The sequence below is a fragment of the Rhea pennata genome, chromosome 25 (assembly GCF_028389875.1).
Source record: "Rhea pennata isolate bPtePen1 chromosome 25, bPtePen1.pri, whole genome shotgun sequence".
In the NCBI taxonomy this organism is placed as follows: domain Eukaryota; kingdom Metazoa; phylum Chordata; class Aves; order Rheiformes; family Rheidae; genus Rhea; species Rhea pennata.
In genome coordinates, this window is record NC_084687.1 from 6353313 (window position 1) to 6371638 (window position 18326).

Below are 18326 nucleotides of genomic sequence, written 5' to 3' on the forward strand. Positions count from 1 at the left end.
GCCATCCTCAGCAAACACCAGATTTTTTGGACTCTCTGAGCATTTCCAGTGCTGCTTGCCTCAACCATTGCTCAGAATTGGACTCTGCATGCCATAAAGCTGCTGCTTTGAGGCTAACGGCCCTATAAATGACACACAATTTTGCTTGTTCTGCATAAAAAGTGACACTCCTATAAGTAAATTAAATACTAATTTAGACTATTGCTTTATTATGAGACAAGTGTAAAAAATTAATTGAGGCTTTCAGCCAGTTCCAGATTCGAGTAATTCATTACGAGTGAAAATGATGAACTACATTAAGCAACTCTTTAACAAACATCTTGGAGACTTATGTATTGGTTTTACTAACGTTACATAATTAAGCAACTGTGTAATTGGCAACACATTTATCACTTCTGCAATTCTGTTTTTCATGAGCATTCGTATTTGTTTGTTAGAGGATCAGCTTATTTGGCAATTTAAACGGTGAACATAATGTGTGGGACTGGAAAATGCGGGGCCGGCGAATGCGGCTGGGAGATGCTGGTTCAAGGACAACCAGCGCGAGGCTCACTAACACCACGACACCTGCTCACTGCTGGTGGCTTGATGGAGAAGAATCCAAGTCAGCGGATTAACGCTACCTAGCACTTGTAGGTAGCCCACTGACCACTTCTGACCCTTTTGCAAAGCCTTTTATCTTCAGAAGAGACTTGACAGAATTAATTTATAGGGACTCTCTTAATTCACCACCTAAACAAAGCTGCAGCTGAGTGAAACACAGAGATTCTCACGCACATTGTGGAGGAAAAGAAAAAGAGGGCAATTAAAATGCTTGCTTACAGCAAAGCCAGCAGCAGGCCATGCCTAGGCAAAGCACTTGCCCTCCTGTGGACATGCCATGAAACAGCAGCAGTAGGATGCTCCCAGGCACACGGCATTTCCCTACATTGTAAGGTGATTAAGGAGGACTTTAAAAGGACACCAATAACTTATGCGGCATGCTTTGCTGCTGGTCTACAGCAATATAAAAAACAATAAAATACAATAAAACAGCAGCAGCGTGGAAGAAACCAAGAGGAAGCAAGCAGTGTGCTATGAAGATAAAACACCAGGTTCTGTGTGCAAATGAACTCTGGGTTCATTTTGCTACTGTTCCCCAGTGCTTCCGAGAAGATTCAGTGTGAAAAGCACAAAGTGCTTCCCTGCCGTGTGGTTTCCCATGCAGGTTTCCCAGAGGGGCCAGCAACAGTCTCTGGACACCCCAGGAAAAGAGCTGCACGCTCTGGATGGGGGTGTTTGCCCTGCCTGTTCATTACCTCCAGCTCCCGAAGCACAGGATGGTCCTCGATGCCTGGGAAAAGCACCCTCATCGCGTACGTCCGATAGTCAAGGTATGGGATTCCTGAACGATCCAGGTCGCTGGTTAATTCATTGATGTCCGTCTGCAGCTCTGCAAAAGCTATTCAGGAAGAGAAGAACAAGAGAGATGTAATCAAACACGAGCTCAGGGAATCGGACTGCAGGGCAGGGGCTCCGCGACTGGCTAGCTGCCTGCTTTCCTAGGGGGCATATCAACAAAAGTAGATGGAGCAGCTCAGAAAACTGCTTTAGCGGAGATCTTGCTGTGCAGCTTAGATAGACCCTCATGCTTGGAGACCCTTTCACAGCAGCTGAGTGCGAGTGAGCAGGCACTGCAAAGAGCAGATGCTGAGAACAAAAGATGCTTCTTAATTTGTATGCAGTTCACACCTGTGTATACTCACCTCGAACATCTTTAAAGGCTGCAGATAAAAATGAGCATCTATTTTCATATCTTAGTGCCTCCCCTATTTTCCTTTCTATTTTTTTCCTTTATCTTTAGTAGCCAAAATAATCAAATCTGATGCTTCTGTGCAGAAACCACTTGCTGCAGGGGTCAGGAAGGAGTTTATTCTTCCTTTTATAACATAACATCAACAGGGATATTACAGCTGCTTGTGTTCCTTCTCCAAACTGTAAAAGATTGGCTTCAGCAAGGGCTCTTCCTCCCAGCCAGGTTGTGCCCAGTCATAAGTCGTGGTCTCATTTTTGCCTTACGCTTTCAAGGCTACCCTATAAAATCAGCTGAACAAATTCAGTACAACTAGCCATGCACACAGAGGTCACACTATGAAATTTTCAGCTTTCTATTTATTTTTCTTTGATTCACTAAGCTCCCTTCCAACTGGATGAAACACATTCCCTAGGCTGGAAGAAACAACTCCTGTCCCAGAGACCTGCTCTGTGTTAGCTCCCTGGCTACAGCTGGGGCGGGCTCCCTGTTTCATAAGCACGCTGCCGAAGAGAAAGGGAGATTTACAGCGGCGGTCTTACTCTGGAGAGCAGCCGTTCAGCTGGACTCTCTGCTGGAAGAGGTTCAGCTCAGAGGACAGCCCGCGTGCCCACCGCGCAGCTCTCGCGTGCTCCTGGAAAACGCCCGCCTCCCAGCGTGCCCACCCGCACCCGGGCCTCCCCTCCCCGCCTGGAGGGGCCTTCAGAGCAGGTCTGCAAGGGGGGACGCGCGCTGCTGCTGCCTCGCAGCCCCCGCACGCGCCTGGCGCCCCGCGGCTGCGCCGGCTGGCGGGAGGAGCGGGCCGAGGGCGCGCCGCGCGAGGAAGCCCGCTCCCGAGCCCCCGGACTGACCCTCCTTGCACTCCAGGGCCACCCGCGACTCCAGGTTGTCCATCTGCATCTGGAGCCTCTTGAGGGTGAGGTCGTTCTCGCGGGACTTGCGCTTGTAGGCGACGAGCACGATGATGACGATGACGAGGAGCAGGCTGCCTCCGGCCGCGATGCTGACGATGGCCGGCAGGGTCAGCAGGCTGTCCGAGACGATGCTCACCGAACCGGGCGAGAAGGCGACGCCACCGACGCGCACCTACCGAACGCACGGGCAGGTGAGCAGCAGCGCCGGGCGAGGGGGCCGGCCCGCCCCAAGCCCCCCGCCCGCCGGTGAGGGCGAGCACCGCGCCTGCCTCGGCGGGACGCGGCAAACCTTGGCCGCCTTCGAAACACACGGGCACCGCTTAGGCGAGCGCAGAGCCGCTCCGAGTCGCGATAAACGCGCCAGCCCGTCGCTGCCGGGGCTTTGCTCTTAGCACCCGGCGGCTCCATTTGGCTCTCATTTTATAATGTCCCTTTTGCAAAGCGCGGACTTTAGCAACCCGGCGACAATTTCACTGACGGGAAACAGACTTTGCACAGGGAAAAGGCGAAGGGAAGGGGAAGCTTCCCCGGGAAGCCGCAGCACGAGCAGGCTGGTGGTCAACAACCCACAGGTCTGCTTGCACGCGCCCGGACCCCGGACGCAAGCAGCCAGGTTGCTCTTATGTGGATCACACTGTGATAATTCGAGTATGTTTTGGATGTTGAACTTGAAGAGAAATAAAGCACAAGCATTTTAGCAATGCCCTGCTCGGCCGTGACTACCCTAGAGGAAAGCAACAAAAATCAAAGCAAAGCAGGACACCAGGGACCATCCTCCTCGATGAGGCTGCTGGTCCAGCCATGCCAGGGTTCAGGTGTCCCTGGCTACTTTTGCTTCAGAAAAAGGCAAAAACCTTTCCATCCACTTAGCAGACTGTGCCTGGCTGCAAGGACTGCGAGAATCTCTTCCTCTGCAGACGAGGGCGAATGCAGCGTGCTGCAAATTGTCTCACCCGTCAGTGGAGAAAGAAGGAGCAAGGCCAAAGACAAGACAGCAGCTGGTGAAGTCACTGTCACAAATATTTGTTCTTTCTAGAAGGGTCTGATGGTAGGTGGTGAATCTCCAAGGAACTAATACTAATTTTCTTCATGCTAATCAATGCTTTAAGCTTCCAATTAGACAACCATAAGGACCTGAAATCCCAGTGATCCTTGGACAAGAAATGACACTCAAATATCCCAGGGAGTTGGAGAGCAGGAGGAGGAGGGAGGGAAGGAGGAAGGGAGGGGGAGGCGCGGACGGGAGCTGCGACCCCTCACCATCACTTTGTGCTGCCCGGTGAGATTTGGAGGCTCGCACAGCAGCTGGGTCTCCGACACGGTGACGGCGCAGGGCGTTTCACCGATCAGGACGGTGTAGTTCAGCTTTGCTCCTCCTGGGGCGGGTGGGCACAGGTTTTTGCCCTAGTAACAGAGGTAGAGAACACTGTACAAAGACGCAGCGTATTTCTCCGGTTTTCACTCCCGTTCTCAGCTTGGGCAAAGGAAAGGCCTCCCTCCAGCGTCCCGCCACCCTCCAAGGGGCACCGCACAACTTCTCTAGCACACATCGCTTTCCGGATCTCCCAAAACAGAAGATCTGGTTCTTCCTGCAGCCACGATTTTTGCACGGCCGTCGCAAGTAGAGCTTTAAAAGCTTTGCTGGCAGTAACTGTAGATACAGTAGATAACTACAGAGTACTGGACGTGATTTTTATCTTACACAGCTATGCTGGTAAGAGCCGCAGGGTATACACAGTTACACAGATACAAAACTGTAAAGCCTATTTTGTTCTGCTGAACTCGAATCAGCTGCTGAGAGGCTCACGGGCGTGCTGAACCGCAGCGCGCCGGAGGGCTTTCGCAGCTCGTGCCGGCGCGTACGCGCGTCCTTACCTTGAGGATGATGGGCGACCCGGGTTTCTGCTCCAGCACCCCCGTAGGGCTCAGGAGTTCAAACGTGGGGTTGGGGTAGTATATAAACTTCGTGTCATTATAGACCAGCAGAGCCTGCACGTTGTTAAAGATAAAACCAAACTCGTCCGGGCGCTCGACGGCATCCAGGCCGGGCCGGTACTCGGGCGTGAGGGCGGGCGCCAGGCACGTCAGGGTGGTGGTGTTCACCACCTTGCAGACCTGCGGAGGGAGGCAGCGGTTCGGCAGGCAGCCGCGCGAGCCGGGCCGGGCCGTCGGCTGCGGAGCCGCGCTCGGGATCTGGAGCGCCGCCGCCCTGCTCTGCTACCCTTCTCCGAGAGCCGAAGGTGGGACAGCCGGAGCGGGAGCAGCTCCGCGGCCCGAGCCCGCGGGAGCCGGCGGGGCAGGCTCGCGTTCACACGACAGCGTTCAGCCAGAGACCTCGGGGAGGAGCAGCCCAAGCGATTGCTTTCTGCACTCCAAAGCATAACCCCGATCCTCAGGCGCTGCACTTGTGATCTTAGACATCATGCCTGAGTGGTGCCCCAGCACCCGGATATGCACGTTACGTTTTCCCTTCCCAGTCAGCTCTGATTTAGCATCCTGCCGTTGAGCTGCACGATGAAGTGGACTGGGCACAGATAAAACTGGGGTCCTGACCCTGCCAGCTCATTCGCATCTGGAGGACAGCTTTTGGAAATTAGAGAGAAGGGGCAGGGAAAACCTTATTCCAACGTGCTGTGAAATTCTGGCTTGGACAATGATGTTCCAATTCCTTAAATACTCCCTGAAGAGTCCAGTGGATTGGTGTTTATCTGGAAATAATTAATCTAAACTAGAACCATTACAGTCATGGTTTGGGAACATCTGCTTCCTCTCCAGCCAGCACAAGAGCACTGGAGAAGAGATGGAAGTAGAGCTTCAAAATGAAAAGTGTTTTAAAGAACTTAAAGGATTGCATACCAGGTCACTTAGTCTTTTTTTTCTTATTTTTCTTTCCAGTTGCATTCTCTTGGGCAATGCTAGCTTTGAAACAGTCCTATAATGAATATCTGGTCTCTGCTACAAATTGGTGATTAGAGGCAATTCTCTAATACCACCGAGAAAGAGGAACGATCATCTAACAATCAAGGACGGGAGGTAACACGAAGGTCAACTCCTGCTGGGCTGAGGATATCCACAGCTCCTGTAGCCCCTGGAAGCAGGGAGCTTGCTGATTTATTAGACTCTTGCCTTATAATGCAGCAAGTGACCAACCGTTTGGCCTCCCTCCATAAGCAGGAGATGTAATTTCACTCGATTTTGTGTCTTCGGAATTATTTTTGTAACATTAACTGCAACCACTAACATCAAAATTAGATATATTTTTACAAAAAGCCTAGATGAAAAAGAGTTTCACAGGAGAAGGGACTAGGAAAAAGGCTGCTAAGTGATTTGCCCATTCCAAGATTATATAGATTTATCAGTACGTTCACTGCACAGAAACAGTATTTTTCAGTTTACCTGGTCAAAATAAATTCCCAGTAAAGCAGAGGTACAATTCTGATTTTTAATGTACAGGAATATCAGTTAGCACCTGCTTAAGCAAGGACCCATTTCAGTTTCCTGCTCTTGGACTGAAAAAATACAGTATTGCCACAGAGAGAGGAAGGAGCTGGCATTGTACTGGGACTTGAAGTGTAAGATTAACTCAAAAATGTGTTACCAATTCCTTGTTTGAGGAACATCAAGGTGATTGCAGCTGTACGTCCCTGGTAGCGAGAGAGGTGCTCCCTCCCCACCCATCATGTTCTGCGCCCCTCCAAGGATGGACAGCTTGTGGCCTCACAAGCACCGCACGATCCAGGTCCCTGCTGCATTGCTGCTTGCAGCTCATGGCTGGTCCTTCCTCACCAGTGCCCCTCGGGCCACGTCGCCTGCTCCTGCACAGGAGCAGGATAACAACCTGCCCTATCCGCTCTCCTTGCTATGGCAAGCCACGAGACAAGTACTCTGTCAGCACTTACATGTCCTTAGGCATCTATCTTCCCTGCGTAAATGAATCTGCTGCGAGGACACACAGACATATTCCACCCCACTTTGCAACCAGAGCTCTTCATAGCAATCTAGTTAAACAAGCCAAAAGAACAAAACTGCAGGGACAATTATAAGTGACAGAAGCTTAAATACCCAGAGGACCTTTATGAGCCTGAGATGCTCTTGTTTAAGTACTCTGACAATTCAAAAAGTAGCGAGTTTAATGAAAATTAGATTTAGCAAGTGATTAGCAGAGTACTTCTCAGCACCTGGTACAACAGCACAGCATTTCTCCAAGCAGAGCAAGGGCTAGCTGAGAGATGTTCCTAACAACATCCAAAAAAGGCACATTTAAGGTAACTTGTACCTTGGGAGAGGCTCTTGGGCACAGGACAGCAAGCGTGACTCAGATTTGCCCCAAGCCTACAGGAGGCATGTGGGCTTTGCTGCTAGTGAAGCGCTGGTGGGACGCCCAGAGCACCGTGCGTCAGGACAAGCCTCACCAGGCAGAGATCTCTGGGGGCTGTTTTGACACACGGGAGCGGGATGTGCCAGTGAGGGCGCAGGCAGAGGCCAGGTGGAGGACTCTGCCGTGCTGCAGCGCGCGGGCGGCCCATCCAGCTGCACCGCCGGCCGCCGCGGTGCCAGAGCCGCGCAGGGGCAGGCGCCGCGGGCGGCCCGCTCTCGCGCGGGAACCAGCTGCACCGCGGTGACAGCAGCCACTTACGTTGACAGACTCCTTTCCGTTGTACTTGACGCGAATCCTTGGCTCCTGGATCACGTCCAGGTTGGACCCGGTGACCGTCAGAGCCGTGTGTCCGCTGCAGAGAACCAGGAGACATCGGATTAATGCGTTTGGCAGGAGGAGCTGCGGCGACACGCAGAGACCGCGCCGGACGATCAGGATGCTTGCTGATCGCGGGAAGATCTTTCCTGCGGCCACTACAGGAACTGGGCGACGTGGCAGATTAATGCCCCCGCGCTGAGCTGGATTTTCTACCCTCAGCTGTGCCCCCTCCCACATAACAGCACTGCGAGGACCAAAGAACTCAACTGAGCTGAGACTAAACACGTAAGAACAATAAATTGGCTGCGGCGTTTAATGATTTACACAGCGACCTTTTTTAAGTAACGAGGTCCTGCATGACACATGGCATGTGCTGCCCCTCAGCACGGGCTTTCACGCCTGGCTTCCTCTTGCACGTGCTAACTGCAGCAGCACACCCCAAATTCGCAGAAGCCTCCAGCCCCTCCACAGCAGAGCCCAGCTGCTTCTTTTAGATCTCCGTTAGCAACTCTGACAAACCCATCCAACCCATCTTACCCAAAACAAGAAGTGATTTTGAATTTGGGCTCAAAGCAAAGATGTCTTAGAGCCTGCAGAGAAACACATACTTCTTTCATGAGCAATTTTAAAAAATAATTGGAAGTGAAAGGAAGAGCTGCATTACATCCCTTGTGAGCACAGCCATTGAAGTAACACCAAGGGATGAATCCGTCCCAGAGCTTTTAGCGCTGCCTACGTCACGGTGCTGTGATGGGGCCTGCCATCCTGTCCTTAGCAGTGAATCTTGGATAAACAGCATATTTTGATTAGCATCAGCTTTTTCCTTTCTTGGTGGTTGCTGTTTTTGTTTTATTCCAGAACTACAAGAAGGAGCCTTTAATGAGCAATTGTGCACTTCTTCAGCAGATGGAAGTGATCTTGGGGCTTTATTCATGCTCCCAAAATCTCAGTACAGACTGCTATTGCTGTAATCGCCTTGGTAATTACAATTACTTTAGTAACTCTGGACCCGATTTTCCATCTCTGTAAATGCAAACGCAGCAGACGTCTAGCAACAACAAATTCAGGATCCTGGGTGCATTTGTTGTGCATTTCAAAACAGACCCTCTTTCGTCCTCATCGAGTGCATCCTGAGGGACGAGACCATGCCAGACCTGGTGAGTTAGCTCCTCCCGCACGGGAAGAGGAGCTGTTGTTAGAGCTTGGTGTTACCTGGCAATGCTCCATTCGGGCTCGATGTGCTGCACTTTTGGATCGTCGATGTACTCGAACAGCAAGGTCCTTTCGAGCTGCGCCCGATCAACGCTCACCGAGACGTGAACAGAGCCGAGGCCGTGCATGGACGGGGCAGACACGCACACGATCTCACTCGTGGATCGCCTGCGCAGGAGAGAGGCAGGGCACACGTCAGCAGGCAGCGGCGGCACGGCGGCAGAAAGCAGCCCTGCGCCCCAGGCCAAGCTGCAGCCCTGGGGCGAGGTGCAGCTCAGAAACGCTCCTCTGAAACCCGCCACGCGGACGAGCTCGAGACCCGCACGCAGGTGGGACTCACTCGCGCGAGCGCAGACCCCTCCTGCCCGCCCAGAGAAACCTCAGACTCCCTGAAATTCCTCCTTGTGCCAAACTGCCGCCTCCTGCATCCCTCTGCGAACCTGCTGCCTCCTGCCGGGCACGCGACAACAGACGGCTGCTTTTTAAACGGGATGCACGAGCTCGCTCAAAAGCCAAATTATGGCCCTGCCCCGGCCTTACGCACTGGCCACCTTCCCCAAGGAGCTGGCCCATCACAGCCCTGCGGTTCTAGGAGAGCATCTCCTGGCAGGTACCACGACGCTCGGAGCTGCCCACCTCGGCACGCCGATCCACCACAACCGAGAGAACGGGACCAACCTTCCAGCACATCTGAGGACCAAGCTGGGCTGAGAGCTTTCGCTGGAGCGTTTATACGGCTAACCCTTCCCTACTTCCTGCTCTCTTTTCACCTCCTCTGCACTTCTCCCTTCCTCATCTTACTCTCTGCCCAGGTTCACTCAACGGAGGAGGCGTCCTTGCTCAAGGAACGCTTCTCCCCTCCATCCCCACGGACTCGCGGGGCGCTGCCGTGCCGGCGCTCCCGGCCGGAGCTCCGTGCCCGCCCGCCGGAGCATCGCCGGCGCCCCCGGCCCCGCCAGCCGTCGCGGGCTCCAGTTACGCTGTTGGCAGTTACGCTGAGCTCCCTGTGATCAGTTAATTAGCTTTTCTGTGCTATTATCATGTCGTCATGGTGAATCTACCCACTCCTCCGATCAGAGACGGGAGAATAGGGGAAGCTGTAATTAGAGTGAATCTCATTAGAAACTGCTTCATCTAATCAGGCTCTCCCACACCCTCTGGTGCAACTGGAGCTCATCGCCTCGAAGCGGTCCGAGCCCAGCCAAGTGTGCAGCACGACCCCGCAGGTACGAGGGGTTGCTTACACTCTGCCACTTGTGTTGTTCAAGTTTCTGCTTGCCTGGTGTAATTAAAACATACACAGAACTCAGAAGCGTCCCTGGTTTCGCAGGTCAGTATCTCCAGGTTGTCTGAATGTAAGCATATATTTAAGAGATTGTATTAGAAAACAAATTCTGTCCTCAGCAGGCTTGCAAGCTGCTTCTGCTGACGGTAACAGTTACCTGCGTGCATCTGAGGATGCAGTCTGGCATCTCTGCTTCGGATACAGAAAGAAACACTGAGGAATCAGTTACAACACTTAGCGCCCGAGAGCTCACTCGCACACGAGGACCTCAGCATCTCCTGATGCACCGTAGGAGGAATCATCATCCTCCTGCTCCCGAGATGGGGAAAATGGGATACGGGGGAGGTGAGTAACCTTCCTGCTGCCTACGAAGCCAGGCTGGAACCCGAGAGCAGCACGATGCCTGGTGCCTCTCTAAGCTCTCAGCTGCAATTCCTCCCTGTCCGCGTTATCCAGCATGGGAAGCCCAGGTTCTACTGTGGAGCATTTCTACCTCAGCCCCAAACCACTGCCACCATCTGCCTTGGGCTTCTCCGGCTCCCAGGGATTTTCAAGGACTCCCAAGTGCAGAGGACTCAGGAGAGGGAATCAGCCACAGAGAAAGAAGTATAAAAGAAGTAATCACCATGTCAAATGTTCAATTCCTATCTTCTCAGCTCCATAGCCAGACACTAGAGATACAGCAGGAGAGCTGAGGAAGTCCATTAAATCCTTCCTCTTTATTAACAGGCTCTTCATAATCCATCCCTTCCCAGCTACACCATAAAATGGGAATCAAGTTTTAACCATCTTAGCTATTCTGAGGCTGATGGGAGAAATAATTGCTGATATTCAGCATTTTAATAGCCTCCATATCACATTCTGGGTTTATCTGGTCCCGTGAGAAGTACTAGGAAGGTCAAGTCCCGGCCGAGTCCCACGGTGCTCAGGAGAACGGTGGGTCAGCACGAGAGCCGCAGGGCACAGCTCACTTGACATCAAATCTTGGCTAAGACTAGCAGAGCAATTTCAGTCCTCTGCCATCCTCTTCCTCCCCAAAGTGGTATCTTTCCTGCCCACAGCTGGGAGGTTAATGAACGAGTGTGAGGGAACCCTGAGACTCAGATTTAAAGGACTGAAGATGGTCACAGAATAATCATTGCTAATATTAAACATGCTCCCCTGTTTAAACGTTCACAGCTCCCCTATCTGAGGGTCCCTCAGTCTTTCAGAGGAGAAATTCACCTCCACGGGTCTTCGCATCCCTAGAAACCACCTCTGTTCTTTCCGGGAGGCCTAATCCAGGATTTAAAAAGGCAGAATGTCTTCACACATTGCTCTGCTTTGGTGCCCTGTCCCTCTTCCCCAGCTCTGCTCTGGCCCTCCTGCCAGCTGCACGCTCCTGAACTCCCATTTACTCCACGCAGGATGCAGAGATATCATCCCCGGCACGATCCACACGCGGTTCGCCCTGGGTACGCAGCGTGCAGCGGGTGCACCTACGGACCGTTACAGCACATACGCACAGATGTATACTGCAGACACATTTTTTAACTAAGCCCCCCTAACCCAATAAACCATGCAAATATCAACTCTACATTTACACTGTTGAGTAAAAAACAAATTTGCCATAGAAATCCCAGGAGAGATTTACAGTGGTGTTAGTTCTCAGCAGGAGATGTGAAGATCCGGGCTCTGCTCCCAAAGCCCACCCCTCACTCATGCAATTTTTAGTTTTTGAGATACCTGCAGCAGTGGCTGCAATAAAGATAATGCAAGCTGTTGATCCGTGAACAGAGGAACTTTTCACAATCAAAAGCCACTGGAATTTTCTCATAAATGCTACATTTTCTTCAGTTCACATCTGGTCTGGGGGGGCAGGTACTAGTGAATAGTACAAAGATTTTGCAATTGCAGTGATGCTTGCCTGAGATTTTCTGGAACAGTTAAAATTATAATGCATTAAAATGAAAAAATCGACCGCATTAATATAGATGTAATCAATTCTTTACCAAGCAAAGCTCAGCCTCTGTAAGACAGAAGATGCCTTAAAGTAATAAATGACAAAATCAGAGCTTTCAGGGGCTCCTAAATGAGTTTTTGCTGGGGCTGCATGTTTAGCCACGGCAAATTCACAGCAGCTAAAGTTTTGTCAGTCAAGATACCAGAGTAATGGAAACGCGTGTTCACGCTGCGCCCGCGCTTAGGAACAGCTGGCCTGAAGCTTCAACGTGCAGCGGATGCAAAGGGATCAAGCCTGGCCCCACACCCAGACCGAGCCCGCGCGGCTCCTCTTACCCGTAGAACTCGCAGGTCTGGTTTCCCAGCGCCACCGACACGCTGCTGCCCGCTCCCAGGTAATGGCCAGTGATGGTCACCATGGTGCCTCCCGACTCCGGGCCGCGACTGGGGTTCAGAAAACTTATTGCTGGATTCTTGAGAAGGAAAAGAACAAACTCAGCGCTCCTGTCTGCTGGGCGCGAAGCTCTCCGCGAGCAGCTACGCACGGGTCACAGCCAGCGGCAGCAGGAGAAATGCCACCCCACCGAGTCCCTGCACTGAGCAGGGACACCAAAAGTAAAAAGGAGATGCATCCCAGAAAGCTGGCTAATTGCTAAATTTCCAAACCATATTTCCAAATAACGTTTTGAGGGCAAAGTTTACATCCCATTGCTGATGAGAAGACACCTCTAGAGCTCTTTTGACATTTTATCAGTGATATTGCAGCAATGCCACTTTATCCTTGTATCTTTGCCTCTGCAATGGCTATTTATCCCCCTTAATAGAATTTGCAAAACACAGGTACCTTTTTATTTGTTTTCAACCAGTGGGTATAACAAAATTGTTTTATTAATGCTTTCACGTTACCCTCTTTACGATTCTCATCTGCAAGCTGGCAGCCTCCCAGCCCCACTCCCTTGGTACCACCTGCTTGGCAGCTTAGTGACTTTGTGCTGTTTTCTCTATTGCTTTCAAAATGCAACATGTGTTTTTCCGGGTGTCACAGCATTTGTCAGAGTATTTTAGACCACAAGCCTATCTGACTCTGACTCCTCACTCCTACGCTGGCCTGAACAGATCAGAGAAAAACACACAATCCACCATGCTGTGGATAATTACAGAATAATGTTGCAAGAGGGAAAAATTCCTCCTCCAACTGCTCGTGGCCAGCTCACAGCCCTTATCCTAGCTGTTACACCAGCAGTACCTAGACAACACGCATGTTGATGGCAGCGTTTACGTTACGCAGGCTTGGCAGCATTTGACACAACAAAGAGAGGAGATTCTGAAGGGGAAGAAACCTCCAAAGGAGGTTAGGTGCATGACTGCTCACCAAAAGGCTCCGTCTGCCTACAGTCCCATCGTGGTGACTCTTCCCAGGGCAAATTGGGAACAAGCTGCATCTCTGTCCAGGGGGGCAAAAGCCCACTGCGAGCCACTGTTCTCCCCAGCGCCCTGGCACTGGTGGCAGGAGCACAGCAGCCAAGGGGAGCATTTAGTCAGCACAGCCGTTAGGTCCAGCACGTTCATGTGCACAAACCAGAAAACAGAGCTGCATGCAAACCGAAAAGCAGAGTCCTCCTTTGCACTCAAAGTAAATTATTAGCACCTCCTGGCTACAAGCACCTGACATTTCTGGTATGGACAAGTGAATTGAGTATTACCTTGTCTAAACATTACAGTCCTTGGAAATTTTTGCATTTCCAAAAATAGAAACTCAGACTGTAACCCCAAGCAGTCATTCTTGTAAACAAGGGAATGAGAGAAGAGCTGAGGGCCTACACTAAAGGCCTGCAAAAACCTCAAGGCTGGAACGAGACCCGTGTTGGATGAGGATATGATAGCTAAATAAGACTTTTCCATCTTCAGCTTATGATTTGGTGATAATTATGACAGATTTACAGATCTGAAGTAGCTCCAAGGTTCCACCTCTCCACATAAAATGGGTGCAATTAAGGCGACAGCATAGATCCTGCCTGGTGTCAGGCATCAGATGAGCTCACTAAGGCATGAACCCTCCCAGGGTCAGAACAGAGCTCTGCTTTAAGGTACCAATCAATTTTACTACCGACTTTAACGGCATAAACCAGCTGTAATGGAATTTGTGGCGGCGCCAAAGAGAAAAATAGAGGCCAAATAAAAAATAGGAAATGATGTACTAGAAGTTTTGGACGCCTGAGAAAAAGAAACGATATTAAGAATAAGTGCTGAAAACAAGGCGCAACACTGCAGAGAGTGATAATGTTCAGCATATGTTTAGCAGGTTGCTGCAAGGTACTACTCCAAGATTAATCTCTGCAGTTACCTTCCACTGGATCCCAATTCTTATTTAACACAAACCATGAGAATATTCTCTTTTGTGTAGCATGAGAACCTTGAAATAATTGCAAGTCTGGTGACTGTGGTGTATATATATATTAAAAAAAGAATTTTCAGACTAATAGAGCAGTTGGCCCAGAAAACAGTCTGCATGACTCTGGGAACCAGGCAACAGGCTTGCAAAGGCTCCAGATCAGCCAGCCCAGGTCCCCCTCGTTTTTCAACCCATCCTAATGACGACACCTGAGGTCTGGTCCTGGCTTTGCAGCAGCTCACCACATGCCATTAGCAAATCACCTCCATTTTAACACAGCAACTATCTCAAAGATTTGTTTATTCACCCGGTGTCTACTCTGACTTGCTAGCACACTCGAGCATACACTTAGCTTTAATCAAATGCCTGATCAAGCGCCTTGCCAAGCCACAGCTGGGCCCTTCGATTTACTCACCTACAAGAAGGGGATTCTAACATTAGTTAAGGTGCAACAAATACTGCGGTACAGAAAATGAACACTTCACAACTCAAAAATTAAAGGTTAAAAACTTGCATCTGTGAATCCTAATCAGCATTTGCAGAGAGCTTTCCCCAGACAGGGGCCGGGAGAGAGAGCAGAGGACTGTCCCCATGGCCGCCCGGACCCAGCAGTTGCTTTGAAGCTCAGACTCTGCCAACAGCCTCGTGGCACCCTGCTATTTTGCACCACTGCTGCGTTGCTGAAAAAATGAAATCCCAGGGGAGAGTGGTGCTTACAAAGCTGATAGGACAGCAGGGGCCAGCCTGATTTATCTCTCAATTAGTTTACAAATTGCGAACAATTGGTAAGTGCTGGCTTTTCACAGCATACACAGATTCCACTAAGCACAAAATCAATGTGCCGGGATGAAGTGCCCTGCTTAGGCAAAACCGGAGATACGAGAAACTCCAGCTGTGGCTTTTAAGTTTATGAATCAAAAGGCTGCTAATTAACAGAAGGAAGTGACAATCACTCAAGCAATGGAAATCCACCAACCCAAAGAGCAACTCTTCATTAAGCAGATAGATGCAGCCTACAATGAATTGGCATTCTCAGTGGGAGAATAAATAAATAAATAAATAAATAAAATCAGGGAATATTTGGATGCAGAATTGCCCTTCCATCCCGAAGTGCATCACGGAGAAAACATTAAATCTATAGACACAGAAACTAACTCTGATATTAGGATTCATAGGCTCTTTATTAAAAATAAGTTTCTCTTAGGACACTAAAAGATGGTGCCTGGTGCTTGCTCTCCTTCCGTGCATTTCCGTGCTCCTGTGCAGGGACACAGAGCGCCTGCATGCATATACATGTATGCAAAGAAAACAGCTTCCAAACCAGCAAGCAGCAGCATGGTAGATGTTTCTCAGTTAACTAGGTCCCAAAGTAACGATGTTCCTTCATTTCTCTTCCCTTCCCAAGACACAGGAAAATTTTGAGCGCTGACTCAAATTCTTTGGCAAGGTTACGCATAAAGTCCTCAACAGAGCACTAACTTACGCTCAACACAGCGCTCCCACCCCGAGAGCGCCAATGCGCTTTGCAAGCCGTAACCGAGCTCAGCAATCCAAAGGTTGTTGCTATTTTAGAGGTGCGAAGCTGAGCCAGAAGTCGTGGGAGCTCAGGTACTTAAATCCTGTTAGACCTCTGCCAGCTTTGGACCCTGAGCCCTGGTGAAAACGGGGCCAGCAGCGACCGGCCCGCGCAACCCCGCAGGGAGAGCGCAGGAACGGGCGGCGAGCGCGGGGCGTTCGCCTCCGGCCCCCGCCGTACTCACCACGAACACGTAGTGCTGCGCCGACTTGGCCGTGAACTCGGGCTCGCACTCGCCGATGCAGAGGAGCGCGGGGCCGGAGCTGACGCCCGGCAGCGCCTGCCCCATCTCGCACACGATCCTGAAAACAGAAACACCGCCGTGAGCCCCTGGCCGGAGGCGCCAGCGCTGCCCCGGTCCGTCCTCCCAATTTTTTTTCCCCTCTTCTTTAACTTTGATATCTGCCTCTTTCCTCTTCAGAAGAAGTTAATTACTGAGTCTATTTTTACCCTGTGTAGTAATTTAAAGGGAAAAAAATCAAAATTAGACATAATTATTACAAGCTGTAAACTCCAGAGCGAAGCAGAGCAATAATGGCAATATATTAGCCAGTAGCAAAGCGAGTGTGAAGTCCTCAGAGTAACAGATGAGTTCATTAAGTGCACAGCTCACATTGCAGTCTCCCAGTTAATCAAAACTGGAGAAACCTGCTGGGGGGCGATGGAGACGGACACGGCGAGGGGCCGCCTGGCCCCAGCCCCGTGGGAGGCACGGATCTCCTTGCGGGTGGATAACGCAGGGATCCCAGGGCCCTGGGAACGCAGAAAGCCCTTTAGCTGAGCCTAAAGGGAGGGAGCAAGTCTGATCCCACTGCAATGCTGGCAAAGGCAAATTCAAGCGTGTTCTGCTGGGCGCCGGAAAGCTCAGGACATGCACGAGCTGCCCTGCAAAGGGCGGCAGAAGCTGAGGACAAGGTGAAACTGTGATTACAGGCAGGGCCCGGCTCCCATGCAGGCGGAGGAACCAGTAACGCAGACGAGGAAACGCTCGTCTGCGCTTGGCCCGCAGAGCGAGACCCAGGGAAAGCGCCAAGCCGGAGCTTCCCTTCCCCAGCGCGGCCGGAGGTCCGGCTGCTGCGTGGCGGGGGAAAGGCTCTTCTGCTGACCGGGGGCAAGTAAACCAAAGGCTCCAGTTTCTGGGGCCAACACTTCAGTGGCCTTTGGCTGCATTCACTGCAAATAAAATAACTAAAGAAAACAGAGAGCCTGCAGACAGTATGCACAGGTGATGCCAGGAGGCGTAGTGAAGCACACACACGCTAGCGCAGAGCTCTGACGTGAAGGTCCTTATTGCTGCAGGTTGCCTGGAGAGGTGCTGCCTTTGGGGAGCAGGAACCGAGGCAGCTCAGCTCCGCGCCCGGGCCGCGCCGCCACCGGTTCCTCCCTCGGCCGTGCAGCAGGTAGGATGGAGCGAGGGGCGGTGGCACAAGTGACCCTGGTGCAGCTGATCCCCGTTCCTGGTAAAAGCCAAATTCCCAGCAGGTGCCTTGTTACAAAGCGGTGCATTCGGCAGAGCCGTAGGGTGCTGATTGCTGGGCTAAGTGGCCCTTTCACCAACATTAACCTAATTGCTGGCTGATAGCGCGTGTGGCTGGAGCATATGGTGAGTCATTACGGAGCTGGAGCTCGGTCTGCCCGCAGAGCCCTGCCCGGGGTCCCCGATCTGCGTCGTCTCGCAAGGGCAGCTCCCCTGCTAGCGCTTGCCGCTATCCGCCCAGGGTGAGCGTTTTAACGAGGTTAACAAACTTCGGAAAGCTCAAGAACGGCAATTAGAGTCAGGATTATAAAAATCAGGGCTTCGTACTGTCAAAGGAGGATAATTTCATAACCTTCCATCCTTCATTTGGAAAAAGTAAAGCAAAACACCGAGCGGCCCAAGCCGCTGCCGCTCGCAGCGCTCCCGGGGGGCCGCTCGGAGCCACCGCTGCAATAACCCCGGCGGGGCTCTGCCCTTCGCCCGCCGGCGCCGAGCTCCTCCCGGCTCCCGCCTCAGGCCGCAGCTGAGCTCACCCGGCCGAAGCGACCGAACCCCCTCGGCGGATGTTTAAGGGGGGTCCCCAGGCCGGAGACGTCCCAGCGCGGCGCGGGCCGCGGGAGCACTCACTGTTCGGCGGCGACGTACTGCTCCGGCAAGGGCGCGCACGGCACCCCCGCCACCTGCACGCCGTGCGCGATCTCGGAGAAGTCCAGCCCCAGGTTCACGCCGCGGATGGTCACCCTCGTGCCGCCTTCGGGAGGGCCGGACACTGTCAGGAGCTGGAGGGAAACAAAACGTGGGCTCAGCCGCGGCAGGAAGATCCGGAGGGTTCCCACCACCATCACCACCACCACCCGCTGACGGCCGCGACCACCTCCGCTCTCACCGAGGACCCGCCGTCCTCGAGCAGGAGCGCTGCGATGGCCGCAGCCACGCGTTCTTGCGTGACTTGGACCCAAGACTCCTGACCGCACGTTCTGCCTTTGCCCTGGGCGCTCTGGGTCGACTCGCTAGCGTCGTCCATGCAGAGCTCCAAGGTTT

At 52.0% G+C, this 18326-nt stretch overlaps 1 protein-coding gene across 4 annotated transcripts in view; it reads right to left on the bottom strand.

The window, feature by feature from the left end:
* Positions 1-18326, bottom strand: part of PLXNA2 (plexin A2) — a 171182-nt gene that overhangs the window by 22385 nt on the left and 130471 nt on the right. For all 4 annotated transcript variants that reach the window (XM_062595159.1, XM_062595161.1, XM_062595162.1 and 1 more), the window contains exons 13-21: positions 17913-18064; positions 15993-16110; positions 12177-12313; positions 8615-8782; positions 7343-7436; positions 4582-4821; positions 3967-4110; positions 2644-2878; positions 1299-1441 (exon numbers count right to left, since the gene is read on the bottom strand). In XM_062595159.1, coding sequence (XP_062451143.1) covers positions 1299-1441; positions 2644-2878; positions 3967-4110; positions 4582-4821; positions 7343-7436; positions 8615-8782; positions 12177-12313; positions 15993-16110; positions 17913-18064 — 1431 coding nt within the window. The remainder of the gene's footprint in view (positions 1-1298; positions 1442-2643; positions 2879-3966; positions 4111-4581; positions 4822-7342; positions 7437-8614; positions 8783-12176; positions 12314-15992; positions 16111-17912; positions 18065-18326) is intronic.